At 44.2% G+C, this 21734-nt stretch overlaps 1 protein-coding gene across 4 annotated transcripts in view; it reads left to right on the top strand.

The window, feature by feature from the left end:
• Nucleotides 1-3495: 3495 nt before the first annotated feature.
• The window catches only part of EXO1 (exonuclease 1), an 83331-nt gene continuing 65092 nt past the window's right edge, over nucleotides 3496-21734 (top strand). For 2 of the 4 annotated variants that reach the window (XM_030195206.1, XM_030195203.1), the window contains exons 1-4: nucleotides 3966-4043; nucleotides 14168-14351; nucleotides 15987-16106; nucleotides 20782-20905. In XM_030195206.1, coding sequence (XP_030051066.1) covers nucleotides 14191-14351; nucleotides 15987-16106; nucleotides 20782-20905 — 405 coding nt within the window. In that variant the 5' untranslated portion in view covers nucleotides 3966-4043; nucleotides 14168-14190. Of the gene's footprint in view, nucleotides 3536-3965; nucleotides 4044-13609; nucleotides 13631-14167; nucleotides 14352-15986; nucleotides 16107-20781; nucleotides 20906-21734 lie in introns of those variants that run through there. The other 2 variants (XM_030195204.1, XM_030195205.1) reach the window with 2 other exon arrangements.

Here is a 21734-nt window from a genome sequence, read left to right as displayed (position 1 = left end):
GACAGGAAAAACAGACTTCTTATTTCACCAAAAAGAAAGAAATATTTAACCAATAGGAATTATCTTACTACATCTTCTTTAGACCACCAAATAGTGGGGAGGATTAATTATTCAGGAGATAAACAGTAAAGTATATTTAAAGAATATCGCTTTGCATGCCTTATACCGGCCTCATTACAATTCTATAAACTCAATCTAGATATCAAAATGATACTAATTTTTTTAATTTAACAAAATCACTTAATTGTTGCGGAGAGATTTAAGTCCCAAGTATTTTAATACACATTTACATGGGTAGTTGAGGTAAAACGAGGCCCCTATTGCTAGGGCCTCTTTTCTAATGGCCAAAAATGCTCTTCTTCTCTCCTGAGTTTCCTTGGTAACATCCATATACATCCAAATCTTTTGTCTGTAAAACAATACTTGTGAGTTCCTGAAAAATAAACGCTTTACAGCTTCCAAATCTTGTTCAAATATAAAGGAGATAATGAGTGTCATTCTTTCAGATTCTTCAGTAAAAGAAGTCTCTAAGATCTCAGACAAATTCAAGTTATTTTCATCACGTTTTTGAAGTGTATTCCCTTGTCCCAGTTCTGAATCTTTTTTCTTATTTGGTATATAATAGACACGGTTTACTGGGGGAATCAGTTCTGGGGAATATTTCAAAACTTCAATAAGGTACCTTTTAAAGGCATCAAAAGGAGATATCCCAGGTGCCTTGGGAAAATTCAAACAGCGTAAATTAAGTCATCGATTATCATTTTCAATTTTTTCAAATTTTCTATGCAAAATTGTATTAACCTTAATAATCGCCTCTGAAATATCCCGAGTCTTATTCACTTCTGATTTTAAATCCAATATTTGAGTCTTAAAGTCAGTTTTAATTTCATCTAACGATTTGGTTAAAGTTTTGACTGTACTCACAAGTGTAGCGATTTCCTCAGACGAATTAGTCAGTTTGGCATCAAGTTGTTGGAGAGCCACCCAAATGCTCTCTAATGTGATCTGCTCCGGTTTCTGAAGAGATTTCATTCTTCGAGCCTGCTGGTCAGATGCCAGCAGACCTCCGTCAGCCACTCCATACACTGGGCCTCATTCACGGGAGCGTCCATCGTCGACTTCCAACTCGGAAATCCTCCCCCTAGATGGAGCGCTTTCAGGCGGAGGCGGTGGATTGAGTTCCGGGGGCGATAAGGTGACATCCAATCCCAAGTCTCTCAGCTCTCCTTCCAAAGAGACAGCGGGTTGCTCCCCGGTTAGTAGGTCCGGCGTTCTCACGGTGAACTTTTCAATAGTTTGCTGCGAGGGAGAAGAGGTTCGGGTCGATGAGGCTCCGACCCTAACCGCTCCTTTTCTTTTAGTATGTGGCATTATTTAGAAAAGGAAAACGTTTAAAAATCTCCGCAAACTTTGAGCGGTCTCACCCGTGATCAGTGCATGCCGCCATCTTGGATCCTCCCCCTCAGAATTTTTTCAACTACATACACAACTTCTGTGCTGTATACCAAAAGGCTCACCACCAGCATGCATGTGATCCCCATTTTGGCGCCTGTTTGTCTCTTTTTAAACCTTCTTATTACACAGTCTAAGTTTTCTTGCCTTTCAGTGTCGTCTATAAGTGACACTACTTCTTCAAAATTCATCAACGGTCTTTTTAAAGGTAAGTTACACATAATTAATTTTTAAAAAATTGTACTTATAAATAATAAGTCTGATTATTAAGCGCCCAATTCTTATAACATGATTGTTGGTGGCCCTTTACTAGGTGAAAACATCTCTGCACGAATACAGGGAGCCCCTATAGACAGCCCCTCCAAATATGACACCATTAGTACTAATGATGAAACCAATCCTTCCTCTTTGTACCAGTGGCGTAGCCAGAAGTCAATTTTTGGGTGGGCCAACAGGTTGGATGGGTGGCACTAGACAGTGGTGTGCTGGTAAATGTTTAACAACAGGCTCTCTCCCCGGTCCACCTCTGCGCCCGTCCACCCCCCCCCCCCCCCCCACCCCACCACCTCCCCTTAAAAATTGCAGAGCTGGCTATAGCCGGGGAGAGAGCCTGGGGGGGGGGGCAATGCATTACTGTCTCCAGGAAAAAAAAATTAAATGATCCCAGGTTCCAATTTAATTCATGTTTAATGTGGGATAAAATGCCATAAATAAGTAAATAAATATAAACTTTTAATGTTGAGCACCTGATTCTCAAAGTGGACATATTCTAAACACTATAATGAAAATAAAATGATTTTTTTCTACCTTTGTTGTCTGGTGACTGTTTTTCTGATCATGCTGGCCCAGTATCCGATTCTGCTGCTATCTGTCCTCTTAACTCCGTTTCCAGGGCTTCCTTTCCATTTATTTCTTTACTTTCCTCCTTTCTTCTTCATTTCTTGCTCTATATCCATAAGTAAAAGCTGGGTCCTCTGCAGACTTGACTGTCTAGTGGATCCAGCTTCTGCCTATTTTCTTCATCCATGTGCAGTTTTTCTCCTCTCTTCCTTTTCCCTCATCTCATCTCCTTCCTCATTCTTCCATCCCCTCCATCCATGTCCAGCATTTCTTCTCTCTCCCTTCCCTCTCATCCATCCATGTCCAGCAACCCTCCTCTCCCTTTCTTCCACCATGTCCAGCAACCCTCCTCTCCCCTTCCCTTCATCCCGCAACCCTCCTCTCCCCTGCCTTCTCCTCTCCCCTTCTTCCACCATGTCCAGCAACCCTCCTCTCCCCTTCATCCCGCAACCCTCCTCTCCCCTGCCTTCTCCTCTCCCCTTCTTCCACCATGTCCAGCAACCCTCCTCTCCCCTTCCCTCCATCCAGCAACCCTCCTCTCCCCTTCTTCCACCATGTCCAGCAACCCTCCTCTCCCCTTCCCTCCATCCCACAACCCTCCTCTCCCCTTCTTCCACCATGTCCAGCAACCCTCCTCTCCCCTTCCCTCCATCCAGCAACCCTCCTCTCCCCTTCTTCCACCATATCCAGCAACCCTCCTCTCCCCTTCCCTTCATCCAGCAACCCTCCTCTCCCCTGCCCTCTCCTCGCCCCTTCTTCCACCATGTCCAGCAACCCTCCTCTCCCCTTCCCTCCATCCAGCAACCCTCCTCTCCCCTTCTTCCACCATGTCCAGCAACCCTCCTCTCCCCTTCCCTCCATCCAGCAACCCTCCTCTCCCCTTCTTCCACCATGTGCAGCAACCCTCCTCTCCTGTCTGCCCTGTTTCCTTTCGGGCCCCCCCCCCCCCCCGTCCGTACCTTTAAATATTATAGTTTTGCTGGAGTCGCGGGCAGCCGGCATTGAAGACATCGGCAGGCTTACGCCGGTTCCAGCAGCCTTCCCTTCCCTTCCCTCGTTGCTTGCAAGTCGGATGATGGCTCCGCCCTCTTCTGACGTATTTCCTGTTTCTACGAGGGCGGAGCCATCATCCGACTTGCAAGCAACGAGGGAAGGGAAGGGAAGGCTGCTGGAACCGGCGTAAGCCTGCCGATGTCTTCAATGCCGGCTGCCCGCGACTCCAGCAAAACTGTAATATTTAAAGGTACGGCGGGCGGCGGCGGGGGAGTGGCGGGCTGGGGAGGCAGATGCGGGATCGGAGCTCAGCCTGCTCCTTCCGCTCCGCTGCCTCCACTGCTGGGTGGGCCTGAAACAAAACTGGGTGGGCCTGGGCCCACCCGTGGCTACGCCCCTGCTTTGTACATCCGTATGCTGCACAAGCGACCATGTTTGAAAATATAACTGAGATTAAATAAAAATGCTACCAACAATAAAGAACGACAACGAGGATGCAGCAGCTCATAGGTTTGCTTTCTTTGTTTTGAGTGTACCAGATCACGGCTGCGCGAGGAAGAGGAAACAGAGGCTAACCTAAGTGACTTCAACGTTTTGACGTCATGCCGCCTCCTGTTTTTTCTTCAGTCCCTTTGGTTTTCATTGCCGTGTGGACACACCCACTTACGCTCGACGGCATGATGACATCTACTTTTTTTAAACCCGCGAGCGCCTTTTTTTTTCTTATTTTGTTCCCTGACGCTGGATTCAGAGAGCCTGTAAGTTTTGTTACAGTGTGCTTTACATTTGGTCGTTTTGTATAGCTTGATGTAGTCTGGCTTCATATGGTCATGTTAATGTATTGCGTGGTTTGCACACAAGGATGTTTTAGATGCCGCCATCGTCCCTGCACAGATGCTGTTAGTCTGGTTAGATACTATGGTTTAATGTATGCTGGGTTACATTTGTGACTCATAAGAAGTTGTAGTCTTAATGCTTCTTCTTTTTTTCACTTTTTATTTTCTCGCACACTGGGGTCATGATTTATCCCCTTTGCCTATATATGTATTTTGTGTGTATATTTTGCCTGTCATCAAGTAGCTTCTGAAGCGTGTTTAAGTGATATTCTTTAGGTCCTTGTTGGCGGCCTTTCTGATTTGGATTTGGTTATGTTTTTGTTTTGTTATTTTCATTATTTGTCCCTGTCTCTTTTTTGTTCGGTACAGAGTAGCCCCTTATCAACACTGGATGCGGTTTTGTCCCAGTGGAGGCCGATGATGATAGGTAAACGTGGAGTGAGCTCTGCGGTATTCTGCCTGTATGATTATTATTATTATTATCATTTGTATCCCACATTTTCCCACCTTTTTGCAGGCTCAGTGTGGCTTACATGGTACCGTAATCGGCGTTAACTGATTTCGGTATGAACAAATACAAGTTGCGATTAAGATCAAGGTGATAATATGGTAGAGTGAGATACATGTATGGTAAAGACAATAGAGGAGAACTTAGGGAAAGGAAGAGTTAGGATAAGTCCGTTACAATCTTTGGTTAAGCGTATTGCACTCTGATCATACAGTTGGAATAGCGCCTTAACCCCTCCTCTATTCCTTCTAAAAGTATGGGGGGTTGGGGGGCACTAGGCCACCAGAGCGGGTGGGGGTGGATGTAGGGTTACCCACTGGGCCACCAGGGAAACTCGTCTGGAGGGGTTAAGGGGGGCTTGAGATCCACCAGACCTCCAGCCCCTTGGGGGGTGGGGGTGACCCTCCTGTTTGATTTGTTTGGATTTTTTTGTTTTTGACAGCCTAGACGTGTCAAAACAACTGCTGCATGATTGTGCCTAAATTTGCATGCTGTTAGCCTCTTTTACAGCACTGTTTCGAACAGCGTGGAGAAATTGATCATTGGGCATGGATGCAGTTTTGGGTCAATTGTGGATAACTTTTTCGCAGTTATGGCTGTTGATTACTTAAGTTAGCACTTAGTATGTTATGCATTAGATCCACTTGCTTGTGATATGTCCTCTGACGTCTTTTTGTTTGCATGTTTTTGAGGTATATTGCACTTTGGTATTTGTGCTTATGTTTACAGTATTTTCATTATGCACTATAAAAAAAAAAATGTTTCTCGGAGAACAAGCAGGCCAGTTGATTCTCACATGTGGGTGATGTCATCTATGGCGCCCGGTGCAGAAATGCTGCCCAATGTAATATTGCTTTAAGAGCTCGCAGCAGTGCTCCCACTGAGCATGTGCCTTCAGGCCACCTGGCGAACAGAAGACCATTGGTCTTTTCTTTCTGGCTCCTCACAGTGTCATAGTTTTTTCAAGTGTGTTTTGGTAATTTCCCTCTTTTTTTTTTTTTTAACTACAATTACCTTTTTCCCTATTCAGGATTTCATTAAACCTCTCCTGTATATTTTTAGTTATTTTGTTCTCTTTTTAAAGTGTCCTTCATTTTTTTTTTCAGATTCCCTAGGCCCTCTTAGGCCTGAGCATCTGTCGAGTGCTATCTTCCATTTTTTTCTTGATCTGCCCCTTCTTAAATCGCCCTAGAGTTGTTTGATTTAGCCTCAGGGTATTGCCTTCCATGTTATCCAAGGTTCCCAGTGGCTTTAACTGCTGTGCTCTGTCAGTGCAATTGGACCATGTCTGGGGCTGACACACATTCCTGATGTATCCAGTATTTGGGACAAGGCCGTAACTCTACTAACTGTTTTCTTTGCATATGCAAAAAGAACACACAAGTCCAGAGAGGTTTAAAAATAGAAAATTTTTGGAGCCAGTTCTGAATCATCGACGGCGCTTTAACCGACATCGGATGCATTGGTCCCCATGGCTACTAGACATGTCTGATACTGGGAGTGGATATACATTGAGCAGGTCTCCATATGCCTCGATGCCGACTGCTATGCAGGGCCCCCGGGACCGGTCAGCATCGGACCTGACACCAAGGAGATGGGAGAATTCGACGACAACCTTGTCGGCACCAAGGAGTGTCGATTCTAGTCATCAGGCAAAGGCCAAGAAGCACAAGCACCGATCCTCCTTGCATGGTGCCTGGGGCACCGAGAGATCTAGTACCTGAGAAGCATTGGCACCGGAAGGAGTGCTCCTCCTCCATCGAGTAGTTGCTGGCGCAGAGGTCTCTATGTATCTGGGACCAGGTACCCAAGTTGACACTGGTGGTTCTGCAGGCTGTCTTCCTGGATGTTGACCTTTGATGAGCTTTTCCTTAGTGTCAGCAGCAGATGAATCCAGATATTTGTGGGTTGTGACCATCTACTGAAGTGGAAATAGAGAGTGCTCAACTAAGTGTCTTATGGGCCAGAATGTTCCTTGGCCAGTCAGTATTCTCTATCGCCAGCAGGCGGATGGATGGTCTCTCACAAGCACCTGGCCTCATCTAGTAGCAGCTCCTATTCTGAGTTTGCCAGTTTAGTAGAGCAATGGGGTGTGTGGGTGAGCGGTACCGCCTTTAGGGGGTATACCTGGTCACCCTATGTCCCTCCTCCACCCTTCTGCCCATGTACAGTTGTCTGTGCCAAGTGAACAACCAGTGGGAGGAAGACTTGTCTTCTTTCATCAAAGGTGGCCTCTCATAATCTCCAATTGGTGGGTGCTACATACCATACAGCACAGCTACACCCTGCATTTGGGGGAAAAAAGCTCCCCGCTATACAATAAGAGTCTAATTTCATCTCCCTCCAGATGATGATACTTCAAGAGGAGCTCTCTGTCCTCCAACAGAATACAGTAGAATCAGTTCCTCTGTCAGGCAGGGGTTGAGTGTGCTATTCCAAATTCTTTCTCATACCAAAAAAGACTGAAAGGAGTACAACCAATTCTCAATCTGCGAGACTTAAACAAGTTTCTACTCAAAAGAAAATTTTGCATGGTTTCCTTGTGATCACTGCTTCCCACAATACAACTCAACGATTGGCTTTGTTCTCTAGGTATCAAGGAGGCATACGCTCACATATCTATTCTCTCTGCACACAGAAAGTTCCGCTGCGGAACTCTCCACCACCATAAAGTGTCTGATTGATTGATGATAGTAGCTGCAACTCTTCGCAATAGGGCGTAGATGTCTTCCCCTACTAGGACAACTGGTTAATCAAGGCAGCCTCCTGGGAGCCAGCACACACGTCTGTTCTCTCCTAGAACGCCTCGAGTTTGTCATCAATTATCCCAAATCGTATCTTCAACCAGTACAGACCTTGGAGTTCATAAGGGCTCTTCTGGATACTACTTCAATTGAGCTTTCCTTCCTCAGCCAGGAGCATACAACATAGTCATCTCATCCAAGTATCTGCTTGTCAGATGCTCCGCCTCCTTGGTTACATGGCTTCAACAGTCCATGTAACACCATTGACTGGACTCTACTTCCAAATTCCTCAGTTGACCCTTATTGGTTCCAAGCAACGGGATTTCTCTCAACTCTTATTCGAATTACTCCACAGCTGCGTCACATTCTTCAGAGGTGGATGGCATCCCACAATCTTGCTTGGGTCTTCCATTTCATCCCCCTCCACATCACAAGATCCTCACCACGGATGCTTCCATAGTAGGCTGGGGTGCTCAGCTCAATGGTCTTCACACATAGGGAGAAATGTCATCATGTTAACTTCCTAGAACTGCAAACAGTCTGGAACATTCAAGACATTTGAAGACTGCATTCTAAATGAGGTCATACTCTCTCGCACAGACAGCCAGTTGCAGTATATTATGTGAACAAACAACTGGGAGTAGGTACTTACCACCCTTGTCAATAAGCCCTACAGATATGGACTTTGGCAGCTTCTTGAAACATCTCACTGAGAACCATTTACCTAGCCGGCAAGCTAAATGCTGTAGCAGACAAATTAAGCAGAATCCTTCATCCTCACGATGGTCCCTCAGCATGCCTGTAGTTCAGTGATTATATCTTTTCCTCAGAATAACAAGCTTCTTCGCTTTTGTTCCAGGATATATCCTCCCAATCGTGTACCCCAGGATGCCTTCTTTATACAATGGGGAATGGACCTTCTGTACACTTTCCCCTGCTACCTCTCGCAGGAAAAACTCTTCTAAAACTTAAGTTGGGACCAGGGGACCATAATTCTAATGGCTCCCATCTGGCCGCATCAAATTTGGTTCCCTGTCCTCCTAGAGTTATTGTCCAGAGAATCATTTTAGTTAGATCCTTTTCCAACCTTAATAATAACTCAGAACGATGGCTATCTCCTCCATCCAGACCCTCTCTCTAGCCATGCCTAGTTCCTGATGACATAGATTCACGTTCTTTAAACTTTACTGATTCAGTTTCTAGAATACTTTTAGCCTCTAGGATATCATGCACTCAGAAATACAGAAATGTTATTCTTTTAAAGTGGTGTACAGCAAGAATACTCCAGGTGTTCTCTTCCCACCCTTATGGAATATCCATCTTTTGGATTCTTGCCTCAGGACTAAGTCAGGGTACACTTGGGTGCCATTAGTGCTGTTCATTCTAGGATTGTCAGTAAACTATTTTCTGTTCATCCCTTGATAGGTTCGTGAAAGGCTTATTTCATACAAAACCTCCTATCAAACCGCCTCTGGTGGCGTGGAATCTCATTGTCTTCCTAACAGCTCTCATAAGACCTCCATTTGAACCACTTCATTCCTGTTCTCTATAGTTTCTCACATAAGGTAGTGATTTTAATAGCTCTTACTACTTCCAGAAGAGTTCGGTGAGTTTCAAGCCCTTTTGGCAGACCCACCTTACACCAGGTTCTACCACAAAAGAGTTGTACTTCGAACACATCACAAATTCCTCCCCTAAGATGGTATGGGAGTTTCACCTTAATCAGTCCATTGTGCTTCCTGTCTTTCCCTTAGCCACACTCTAGTCCTGAAGAAGCAGCGCTGCATACCCTAGACTGCATGCATGCTCTAGCATGCTATCTACATTGTACAAAGCCTTATAGGAAGTCCTCTCAGCTTTTTGTGTCCTCTGACCCTAATAGTCTAGGGATTCTCGTCACCAAGCGTACTGTCTCTACTTTGCTGGCAGTCTGTATCTCCTACACGTATGCTCAGGCTGGGCTGAGTCTCCAGAGCCATGTCACTGCTCGCAGTGTAAGAGCCATGGTGGCTTCAGTAGCCCATTTCAGCTCTGCCTCCATTAAAGAAACTTGCAAGGCGGCAACTTGGTCTTTTATCTTTTAACACTTTCACTGCTCAATGCAGCATAAGTACATAAGTATTGCCATACTGGGACAGACCAAAGGTCCATCAAGCCCAGCATCCTGTTTCCAACAGTGGCCAATCCAGGTCACAAATACCTGGTAAGATTTATTTATTTATTTATTCATTATTTGTAGCATTTGTATCTCACATTTTCCCACCAGTTTGCAGGCTCAATGTGGCTTACATTTGCCGTAGTGGCGATTGCCATTTCCGGTCAGTAGAAGATCCCCAAAAAAGTACAAAACATTTATTTTGCTTATCCCAGAAATAGTGGATTTCCCCCCAAGTCCAATTTAATAATGGTCTATGGACTTTTCCTTTAGGAAGCCGTCCAAACCTTTTTTATACTCTGCTAAGCTAACCACATTTTCTGGCAACGAATTCCAGAGTTCAATTACACGTTGAGTGAAGAAAAAATTTCATCAGCATAGTCCCCTGTTTGTGGAGTGCCCCAGGGCTCTCCATTGTCCCCCATCCTGTTTAACATCATGTTGATTCCATTAGGCAATTTACTGGAGAAAAATGGTCTCCCAACATTCATTTATGCAGACGATGTTACCATCTATATTCCATTTACTAAAGAAATAAATGAAATTGCTCACATCATCAGATTAGGTACCTCTCTAATGGAATCTTGGGCATCCAATTTCAAATTAAAACGAAATTCAAAGCGAGATAGCTGGTTTGGACAAGCAGTCGTACAGAATCTTTTTTTTACTTGTCAACTCCACCCTCCAGCCCCTTTTCTCCATCAGGCTCACTACCTATTTAGTAGCTAGAAATTCGTTGAAGTTGTGAGCCTGGTAGCTAGTGAGTCCCACATGTGAGAATATACCTGCTTGTTATTGGAGAAAACTAATTTACATACCTGTTATAAGTGTTCTCTGAGGACAGCAGGCATATATTCTCACATCCCTCCCACCTCCCCAGTGTGCTTGGTAGTGTCCATACCTGGCTCCATGTATAACGTCATCCAGGGGCAAGCTGACCATCGGAACAACAATGCAGTGCACGAGGGCTCACAGCAGTAGGGGCCTTCTGTCTAATTTTATCAGTTTTGGTAGGTGATTGGAGGCCCATGACCCTTATTGACCTGGGCCCAGGTCACTGTTGGTCTACCCCTGACATCACCCACATGTGAGAATATATGCCTGCTGTCCTCTGAGAACACTTGCTACAGGTAGTAACTTAGCTATTTTGGCTAGCATCTTGCATCCAGTTCCCCTATATACAAACTGGTACTCTAACTAGTAAAGTCATACCTCACCAAATTGGAGACACTGCAGCTTCCTTAGCACTCATGAAATCTGCTTCACTGTATACAAAGCAGCTACTTGATTCTTGCTTCATACTTTCACTTAACACTACTGTTTGGTCCGGTCCAGTATCAGAGATGGTATATTTGGCCAAGTTTGTCTTTGTAACATTGGCAACCCTCACTTCTTTCTTTATGATCGAGCTTCTTCTGGACAATGGACAAACTTGAGTAGCTCAGAGCTTGGAAGTCACCTACTTGTGTGCCTGAATCAGTCCTGCTTGTCGATTCACAGTGGGGTGGGGGAGAGAAGCATTGTTTTTCCACTGTAAAAAGTGTTTTCCATAGACGAGGAATAATCACGCATACATTTTGTCCTAGCTCCCTGAAAGCTAGGTTATGGAACTAACTAAGGAGACTGCTGTGCACGGGAAAGACTGCACATGCGTAGACCTTGTACTTTATTTTAGCTATGGTAGAGTAGTTCAGATCTAGCTCACACCTAGCATACCTGAATGTAACTTGCCTTGAGCTTCTATTGTAATGTATTTCCTTCTCACAGGAGGGCTTACCATCTAAGTTTGTACTTAAGGCAGTGGAGGGTTAACTAAGCTTTTTTAATTGTTAGCCCAAAACAGTCATTGTAGGTCTAAGCCAGGGATTCTTAGCCCTCAAAACACCCAGCTAGTTAGTTTTTCTGCATATCCACAATAAATAATGAATGAGAGAGATTTGCATGGACCGCCTCCCTTGTATGCAAATCTGTGTCATGCATATTCATTAGATATATCCTGAAAACCCAATCAGCTAGACGTCTTCTAAGGACTGGGATGAGAAACGCTGCTCTACACAACCTGCAGCCCTAAGACACCAAATATGGGAAGAGTTAAGTGTTTCTTTTTTTGTGGAAACTTATAATTCTGCTCTTGCCTAAGTTCTTCAGGTAGTTGGTACCATAAATATGGGCCCTACTTAAAAAAAACATTGTGCCCATGTATTTACTAGCTGTGTCAGCTTGGAGGTAAGCAGCCCATAAAACCTTTGAGCCAGGGAATCTGTCATACAGGGGTATGCCTCCCTTGTATGTCCTTAAATAGGTAAGACCCCTTCCCTGAGAGCTCGGAAAACTGAAGCTAAGATCTTTAAATTTGGTTATCTGATCAGTAGGTAGCCAGTGTAACTTTTGAAATAGTGGCATTGTAGATGCAACCCCATACAACTCTGGCCACACATGCTTAAAACTAGCCTTACAAGAAACAGTCTACAGACTATTTCAGTAGTTCAGACAGGACTACATGAAATCCTGGACAACCATTTGAAAAGATGTAGGGCCCAATAATGTCAGGGCATGCGTGACTCCCGGCATTGAATTTCGGGATGTCTCCGCCAACCCAGAAGTTAACTGGGTAATAGCCAATATTCAGATCAATGCCTGATTAAGTCGGCGCATAAAGGTAGAATGTTTTTTATTGTCCTAAAACTATGCGGTTACTTAGCAGACTGAAAATCACTTCTAATCTGCCCTAACCACCCCAGTTTACCTCTAATCTATCCAGTTAGGGGATGGCCAGTTAGTGGACATGTTCAGCGGCACTAACTGGTTAATACTGCTGAATATTGGCTGCTGACTCTGTGTGGGGTAAAACTAGACTTAGGATCATCCCCTGCTTCTCTGAAAACAAACCAGACTTAGGTGATATCCCCGACAGAGCCCTGATGCATACGCTAGCTAGTATTTATATACCTTTGAGAAACCTTTGGTAAGCCTGCACCACATATGCACGAATGCCTTCCCCCTAGTCTGAGTCATGTGGGACCGTCAGTCTCTTTTTTTTTTTTTTTTTTTACTTCCCCTCCACAGAGCTGACAAGACTTTCTCTTATCATGGCACAACGTGACTCTGTTTTAGTTAATTTTGAACTGTTTTGTGTCTTCCTTCATTGTGGTAAGGGGAATTTTGTTATTTTCTCTCCATCTTTCTCTCTCCCCCCTCTTTTTTTGACTAGTGTGTTTTTTTTTCCCCAGCACTTTTTCTTTCATTTTCTGCAACCCACGGCCATTTTGGTCTTTGGTGCCCTGTTGGGTTCTCCTGATTTTTCCTTGAGAGAGAACTTTTTGTTTTGCCTCTCTTCACCACTGAGCTGTTTGATTTTGCTGCAGCCATTTTCCCCACAAAGCCTGCCAGTGGGTTTAAGAAGTGCTCCCCCTCTTCCCTTTTGTTTTACCCACCTCCTTTTCTATTGTAACATTGTAGTTCCTCCCTCCTTTTCCTGCCTTCTTCTGTCTTTTTTTTTTCTTTTTGTTCTTTTCCCCTCTGTTTTAACATTGTTAGATTGTAAGCCACCCTGATGGCTTTCCCAGAGGACGGGATAGGAAATTCTGAATAAACTTGGAAACTTGTTCTGGGACCATTTCTGTGACTGACCACATGATGTTCCTAAAGTGTTTGGGGCACAATCATGGGTCTTTGAAGTGTCCTCTTGTGCCCAAATGCAGAAGAGAACCCTGAAGTCTAGAGAGGTGATGCGTGAGAGACCTTTTAGCACCTAGAATTCCGATTCATTGGCATCAAGAGCATTGGTCCCCATGACTTCCGGAGCTGTACCAGACACTGCTTAAACATTGAGCGCCAGTACCGGACCTGTGGGCTGAACATTCTCGGATCTTACACCAAGGAGGCACTTGGATTCCGTGTTGTCCTCGTCAGCAGCGAGGGATTCTGATACTGGACACTGAGTGAAGGGTGAAGAACGCCGGCATCAGTGAAAAACCTGCCCAATATGGGCACAGGAATTAACCAAAAAGCCAAGTGTCAAGTGAGGCACAGGCTGACATCAGCCTTACCCTAGGCTTGAAGATGCAGACCAGAGTCCTTTCTTTGGTACTCCTATTTCAAGGTAGTGCTTGGTTTTGGCAACCAGGGTGAATCTTTAGCCTTGTGCCTCCTTGCTCAGTAGTCTTTCAGGCCCTTATCAAAATCTCAAAGGGTGCAAATTAAACTCAATTATAGACATCATACTTGTAGACATTAAACTTTGCTCTCACTATGTACATACATATGAAACAATTTCCCAAAGCTGTTTATTCGGCTAATTGGACTTTTTGGAAAATTGCTACATTCCTGTGAGTTTGTATGTTTGTCAGGACCAACTGTATTGTTTTGCTATATCTACAGCTGGTCTTTGCCTCCTTCCTAAGGAAACTGCCCACTTAAATGACCATGTAGTCTGCCTTAGGAATAAGCTGAACCTGTTGCAATCCAAAACAGAGTTCCTCCCCCACTTTTGTTTGCTACCATAACATGCATGACATAGTAGATGACGGCAAGAATAAAGATCCTCTTGGGCACAAAATAGCATATGTATATGAAGATAGGAGAATATGTAGGCCATGTGTAATGGGTTCTCCCTTTTGTTTTTGTGTTATTTTCCTAGCTTGAAGCCCATGAAATAAAGCTATGGGAATACAAGGTTTACTGCAGTTCATCAAAGAGGCATCTGAGCCCATTCACGTGAAGAAATTTAAAGGGCAAACAGTAGCTGTGGATACTTACTGCTGGCTTCACAAGGGTGCCTTTGCTTGTGCAGAGAAGCTAGCTAAAGGGGAACATACTGATCAGTAAGTTATGTTTTGTGTTTTTACTTTGTTTAGCACAGGTACTAGTTTTAGATGAGTGAAAAGTACAAATTTGTATTTTTTTTATATAATTCAGCTATCCAGCTAAACAAATAACAATAGACTTTAATTTCTAGTTAGTTTATTTATTTATTTATTTATTTATTTACTTCCATTTCTGAAAAGTGGCTTTTAAAGGCTTTCATGGAACTTTGTTGCTGTACAGATATGAAAGAGGGGGTCATGGATTTTGATATACAATACCATCTTTCAACAACAACAGCAGTTTTGCGTATGTATTATGTGCAGGTTCTTTCTCTGTCCTCATTGGGCTGACGTCCTAAGTTTTTTTTTATTTTGGGGGGGGGGGGGGTGGACCTAGAAAAGTGGATGGTTAAGTGACTTGCCTAGGGTCTTAAGAGCTGCAGTGGGAATCTAACTCAGTTCTTCGGATTCTCAGCCTACTGCATTAACCATTAGTCTAATCCTTCATTCCAAAATCAGTAAGCGTTTATCCTAAGAAATCAGGGTTTAGATTTGTTAGGACCTGGGCAACATTCTGGGGAAGGAGGAGCCTATTCCGGAATGATGGGCTCCACCTTAACCAGGTTGGGGCCAGGCTGCTGGCATTGGCATTTAAAAAGGACATAGAGCTGCTTTTAAACTAGAAACTGGGGGAAGGCTGACAGTCATTCAAAAGTGCATGGTTTGGAACAAGTTATCTTTCAAAGATATCTCCAAAACAGGGAAGATAGGGAATCCCAATAGCGAGGTTACAATAGAGACCATAGTAGACCAGGTGTCTAAATAAAAAGCAGACAGAATTTCAAAGATGGCAAGTTATCACTGTGAACTGCTGAGCAAGATATAAATATTAGCAACAAACATAATTTGAAATGTTTATATGCATTGCCAGAAGCCTAAGAAATAAGATGGGTGAGCTAGAATATATTGCACTAAATGAAAAATTAGATATTATGGGCATCTCTGAGACCTGGTGGAAGGAGGTTAACCAGTGGGATACTGTCATATCAGGGTACAAATTATATTGTAGTGATAGGGTGGATCGAATTGGTGCAGGGGTAGCATTGTATGTTAAGGGGGGCCTTCAATCAAATAGAGTAAAAATTCTGAAAGACACAAAACACAGCTTGGAATCCCTATGGATTGAAATCCCATGTGTAAAGGGGAAAAGGATAGTGATAGGAGTGTACTACTGACCACCTAGCCAGGATGAACAGATGTAGAAATGTTATCAAAAATTAGGGAGACTAACAAACTGGGCAACACAGTAATAACAGGTGAATTCTAACATGATTTAAAATGGAATAAACCACTAAATTTCATCTTAGGCAAATTGTTATAAGGCAGTATAGCTTTTAAATGGTGCCCTGGTGCAAAATTAGTGCAGTGATAAGAAAATCTTTGAGACCTGACCATCTTAGAGTTGTACAGTAATGAATATAATCAACAGGTAAGGAAAGAACTTTGAACTCACAGTTGTGTCAGTTTGACAGAAAGGGCCTAGAAGTTTAAGGGCACCTATCCTTTTACATTTTTGTTTCATTTCAAACAGTAACTAGGTGACAGTGTGATATTAAGAACTTCCCTTGCTTAAAAATGTTCTTTGTTTTTCAGATATGTTGCTTTTTGCATGAAATTGGTTGATATGCTGATATCATTTGGGATCAAACCAATACTAGTCTTTGATGGATGTACTCTACCTTCCAAAAATGAGGTGGAAAAGGCTCGACGAGAGTAAGTCCTACTTGAGCACAAAATTAAAAGATTGAAGCGTGGTGTAAAGTTTGCAAAAATTATTCTGGCAGTTTTCCAAGTTTTTCACGTTATAGGTAGGGGTGCAAAGTATTTGTTCCTGTCAAAACTTCTTAGGGGCTTTTTTACTAAAGTGCAGTAGGTTTTTGTATTTATTGCACATTGAGGAAGTTTAGCAAATTGGCACCTCCATATGAGCCAATTCCATAATGATATAAATTGGCATGGGCACGCTTAAGTTTAGGAGCAACCATTTTACGGCATGTTAGTGGCAGGTGTAAATGGGTGTGCCAAGTGATGATCATCCTATATAATAATTCTCACCTCCAACGTTCTATTGGTCTTGCTGCCTGTGTTTGTGACTTCTTCGGAGTTGGTCTGCTAGGCTCCGTAACACAGGCTGACGTCACCGCAAAAAAAGGCGCCCATTGGTCACGGTGACGGTAGACGAGCAAGGGAAGAAGATGACCGCCGTCAGCAGCAGCGAGTAGGGAGAAGTAGACACGGATCACAGCGCTGCCGGGGATGGCGATGGGAAAGAGCAGGGCAGGCGGCAGCAGCCAGGCCGCGGCGATCAGGAGCCGCAGCCGCGAGAATATGGCGTACGGAGGTTCTGCGTCTACCAGTGCCTATTTCCTCGGTCCCACAAAGAAAACTGACTCCCTGGCTACAGAACTGCATCTCTGCGTAAAGTTGTTGTGAGAGAAGGAAGTGGTTGTCGGGAAACCCAGCAAGGTACTCCGCAGCTGGTGACTTCCCTGAGCTTCACGTAGCCTGCCAGGAGCCGGTGAGGAAGGGGCACACTCACCACTGCAGCACCACGAGGAAGGCTAGCCGCTGGGGAATGTGGCAGAGTCGGGCATGATAGAGACGCTGGAGCCGAGATGCGAGCACTCCATGGCGCTGGAACACAGCACGGGCTCGGCCACCTCAGCGGTGCCCCACCACGGCCATTTTTACTTTAACAAATAGCCGAAGGCTGCTAGGCTCCGGCCTTTAGCGACTGCCGAGTTCTCTTCTTTTCATTCCCGTCCGGGACAGGTTGAGATTCTGCACGCCGGCCTTTCCCGCTAACCAGAGCACACGACCCACCAGCATGCAACGGGAGCATGTACGAGGAGAGGAAGGGAGGGACGACGATCCTGGAACTGGGAGGTAGGGGGGCCCCTGAAACTCGGAGGGAGGTGGGGGGGGGGCCTGAAATTCGGAGGGAGGGAGGGAGACCTTGGAGGGAGGGAGGGACCCTGAAACTTGGGGGGGGGGGGGGACCCAGAAACTCAGAGGGAGGGAGGGGGGGACACTGGGAGGGGGGGCCCCTGGCACACACTCTCTCTCACAGACACACTCGCACCCAGTCTCACTCTCTCTGTCACACACACACTCACACATTCACTCTCTCTCTCTCACAGAGTCACTCTCACACACACTCTCTCTCAAACATACACACTCCGAGGAAAGCCTTGCTAGCGCCCGCTTCATTTGTGTCAGAAATGGGCCTTATTTACTAGTAACTAATAATCCTATATAATAAAACGCACCTCCAACATTCTGAAGCTGAGAAAGTGAAGCCTTCAAGCCTTGAAGCATTCCTGCAACATTCCGGAACTACGTGTCGTCAATTGAGGAGATGAAGCCTTACAGAGCGCAAGAATGCTTCAAGGCTTGACGGCTTCACTTTCTCTCTCACACACACACACACACACACACTCTCTGTTTCTCACATACACTCACAAAGACTCACACACACACTCTGTCTCTCATACACTCTCTCTCTCTCTCTCTCTCTCTGACACACACACTCACTCTCTCTCTCTCTCTCTCTCTCTCTCTCACTCATTCTCTCTCACATACACACTCCATCTCTCACCCACACACTTTCTCTCAAACATACACACTCCGAGGAAGGGGGGGGGCATGGAACACGCTGGGGAGGAGACGGAAGGGGGCATGGAACTCGGAGGGAGGAGGGGGCCAAGAACTCGGAGGGGAGGAGAGAGAGGAGAGGGGGGGCCTGCACCTCGGACGGAAGGGGGGCCTGGAACTCGGAGGAAGGGAGGGAAGGAGGGGGTCATGGAACTCGGAGCCCCCCCCCCCCCACACACTCTCTCTCACACATACACTCTCACACACACATACACTCTCTCTCACACACTCTCTCTCTGACACAAACACACACACTCTGTCTCTCTCACTCATTCTCTCACACACAAACTCCATCTCTCTCTCACACACACACACTCTCTCTCTCTCTCTCTCTCTCTCTCTCTCTCTCTCTCTCTCTCTCTCTCTCTCTCTCTCTCTCAAACATACACACTCCGAGGAAAACCTTGCTAGCGCCCGTTTCATTTGTGTCAGAAACTGGCCTGTTTTACTAGTATCCTATAAGTTATGCATGTCAATTGAAGACATGCTCATGCTTTACACATGCATAAGCCCTCTGCATTTACATTCTATAGCATTTAGGCACTGCCTTATAGCGCCTAGTGCACTTCCGTGAGTATGCCAATTATTGGCCTTGCATTTAGCACAAGGAACCAACGCCTTCCACATGGACATAGTGTTAAATGCATCAGCAGATAGCCTACATGCATCTGTGCTATCTGCCAAGGCATGTCACACAGACCGTGGCACAATCTAGCAGCTACATCAATGCCTGCAGTGGCATAACCCTCCCTCAGCACTCACCAGGAGAGAGAGGCCAGACAAATTTCATTTTCAGCTTGTTTCGATTTTAGGCTAAAAATGAAATTATGCTGCACAGTCTCATTCCCACCCCCTTTCCCTCGACCCTCCTGCCAATGGCTCCTGGGCCTTTTCTTTTGTTGGTGGCTATGGGGTTAGGAGTGATCCCCACTTGTTCCTGCCCACGGCCGACTCCATCTCAAAATGACTTCTGAGACTTCCAGTGGCAGCCTTGCGGCAGCCATTTTGAGATTGGAACTGGCACAAGCAGGAGTGACTAGCTGTACCTGAAGCCATTTTGAGCAGGAGCTCCTGCCCCCACTAGCCATCAACAACATGGTAGGCCCAAGAAGGGGGACTGCCTCTGGGAGGCATGTTTTTGGTCAGGAGGAGAGAGTGGGGGCTGTTTTGGAGCTCAGGGCCAGTTTCGTTTTCAGCTTCTGTTTTGGCCGCAACCGGCCAATTTCAATCACAGATTTGGTTTCGGTCAAAAATGAAGATCCTGGTTTCAGTTGGCCTCTACCTGGGGGATTTACTTGGAGTCTAGTGGAATGGTACAGGTACAGTCTACCTCTATTCCCACCTGGTCTGGTTCCAGATTTCAAAATGTTAATGACCCCTAGTGGGTCTTGTGATACTGCCACTGTGTCATGCTTTTCATATAAGGAGTAATTGTCCTCATACGGAAGAATGAGTCATCTTGGGATGTTGGTAAGTGCAGTTGCACTACAGTTACAGTTTTACAATTTATATACCACTAACACCAAAATTGGTTCAAAACAGTTTACAGAAAATAGTCTAATCTTTACATCATAAAAGAAAAAAGGTCAAATGAAAAACAGAAAAGTTTACAGAAATAGTCAAGAAGTTCTTTAAAAAAGCTGTTGTAAGCATCTTTGTCAAATGCATGTACTCTGAGTTAAGCTGAAAACAAGGAACATACAGACACCAAATTTTAGGGCTTGATAAGCAAAGACATATCACAGATCTTCAAGCTCTTTACAGCTTTAGCGGAGGGAGGAACAAAAGGAAAATAATTCAGTGCTCTTCTAGAAGAGCTTGAAAATTCAAAATGGAACTGCAAATGTTCAGGGCAGTCCCCATGAAGAACATGGAACAGTAAACAGGAAAATTTAAACAGACTCCTGATTTTGATAGGGAGCCAGTGAAGACTGACATAAAATTGAGATATTCTATCATATTTATGTAGAGAGTAAATTAGTCTTACTGCAGTATTCTGTATCATCTGTAAACGTAAAAGGTTGAACTTAGATGTTCCTAAAAAGATCAAGTTACAGTTATCTAATTTTGACAAAAGTAGAGCCTGAACAAGTAACCTGACTGTTTTAATTCAAAGAATTTTTCTTAGATTCTTCATAAGGAAAAAAGAACTTCTAACCAAGGAAGTTAACCTGTGGTTGTAATGACAAAGATTGAGCCAAAGAAATTCCTAGTATCTTAATACAAGGGGAGAGGGTATATGAAACTCGTTCAACAATAATGTTATCAATAATGAATCACGGTTATTATCCAAAAGCATAAATTTAATTTTCTCGGCAGTTGTGACAGCTAGCGCATGACACCAACCCACATGCTAGCTGTCTTTGCTGGCCACACCCTGTCACTACCTCTTTTCCGACCCACCTTAAGCAGCAAGCATGCATTTTTAACTTGCTAATTGATTTAAGCATGCAGTAGCCAATGGCATGAGTCCGCACTAATGGATACCATGCAGTAAGTCCCACACTAGCTGCTTAGCATAGCTTAGTAAACATCCCCCTTAGAATTTATTTAATTTTCTGGTTATTTTCTAATTCAGTAAAACTCTGTTTTTCAGATTACCATTTTATAAAGGTTATGTAAATGGCTATATTCAACTGCATTACAGAAGGCAATACACCTGGATTACATACAAGCTAGAAATGCAAAGGGATGTGGTTTAAGTTTCCTTTTTGTTTTTTTAAATACTTTGCAGGAGACGGCAAGCAAATTTGCAGAAGGGGAAACAGCTGCTTCGTGAGGGGAAAGTGACAGAAGCCAGAGAATGCTTTGCCCGCTCTATCAACATAACATCTGCCATGGCTCATGATGTTATTAAAGCAAGTTATTTACCTCTCTGGAATCTTAATTTTGCACCTGAGGGAGCTCACATTTCAAACAACAACAAAAAAACACCACAGAGTGTAATATGAATCTTTTTAAAGGCTGGTTTACTAAAACCTTGATGAGTTTTATGCCCTTCCAGACTATGGTGTGTTTCTTTAAGAGTTGCTGAGCTTTAGTTTGTTATATAAAGATGGAAGTAAGCAATATCCTATTTTTATGAACAGAAATCATATTAAATGCAAAATGTTGTATTTCCATCCATCCAAAAGGTATCCGGATAGATATTTCTACTGTAGAATTTTTGATTTACTAATTTTGGTGTGTGGACTCACTCTTATAGCTGGCAGTCATGTTAGTTCATTTCCAGGTGAACTGAGATGCAGGGAGATTAAAGAGAAAGACAGATGTCTAGATATCAGCAGACCAGATGATTTTAACATAACCTCACTCTGTAAGCCACATTGAGCCTGCAAAAAGGTGGGATAATGTGGGGTACAAATGCAATAAATAAATAAATAAGATCATGTCACAGAATGTGGCAATACTTGAGCACAAGATGTATACATGCAGTGATCCCAATGTTGGCATTTGAAGCCAGTGTGCTGGTCGCTGTTTAAAACTAGCTGGTCAGCTTTTCTTGGTTGGACATTAAGACTGCTGGTTCCTAGGGTGCTTGATAACTGTTTTTGTTTTTTCAAAGTTAATTTAACAGTAGTGAGATGAGAGTTGCACTTGCGGACGAATAGTTTATTTTGAAATTTGCTGGTAAAACTACACATCTAATAGTTTGAGAATACAGTGGGATGTATCTTTGCACATTTT

Source organism: Microcaecilia unicolor, chromosome 3, assembly GCF_901765095.1.
Source record: "Microcaecilia unicolor chromosome 3, aMicUni1.1, whole genome shotgun sequence".
In the NCBI taxonomy this organism is placed as follows: Eukaryota; Metazoa; Chordata; class Amphibia; order Gymnophiona; family Siphonopidae; genus Microcaecilia; species Microcaecilia unicolor.
This window is presented reverse-complemented; position numbering and strand designations above follow the sequence as displayed.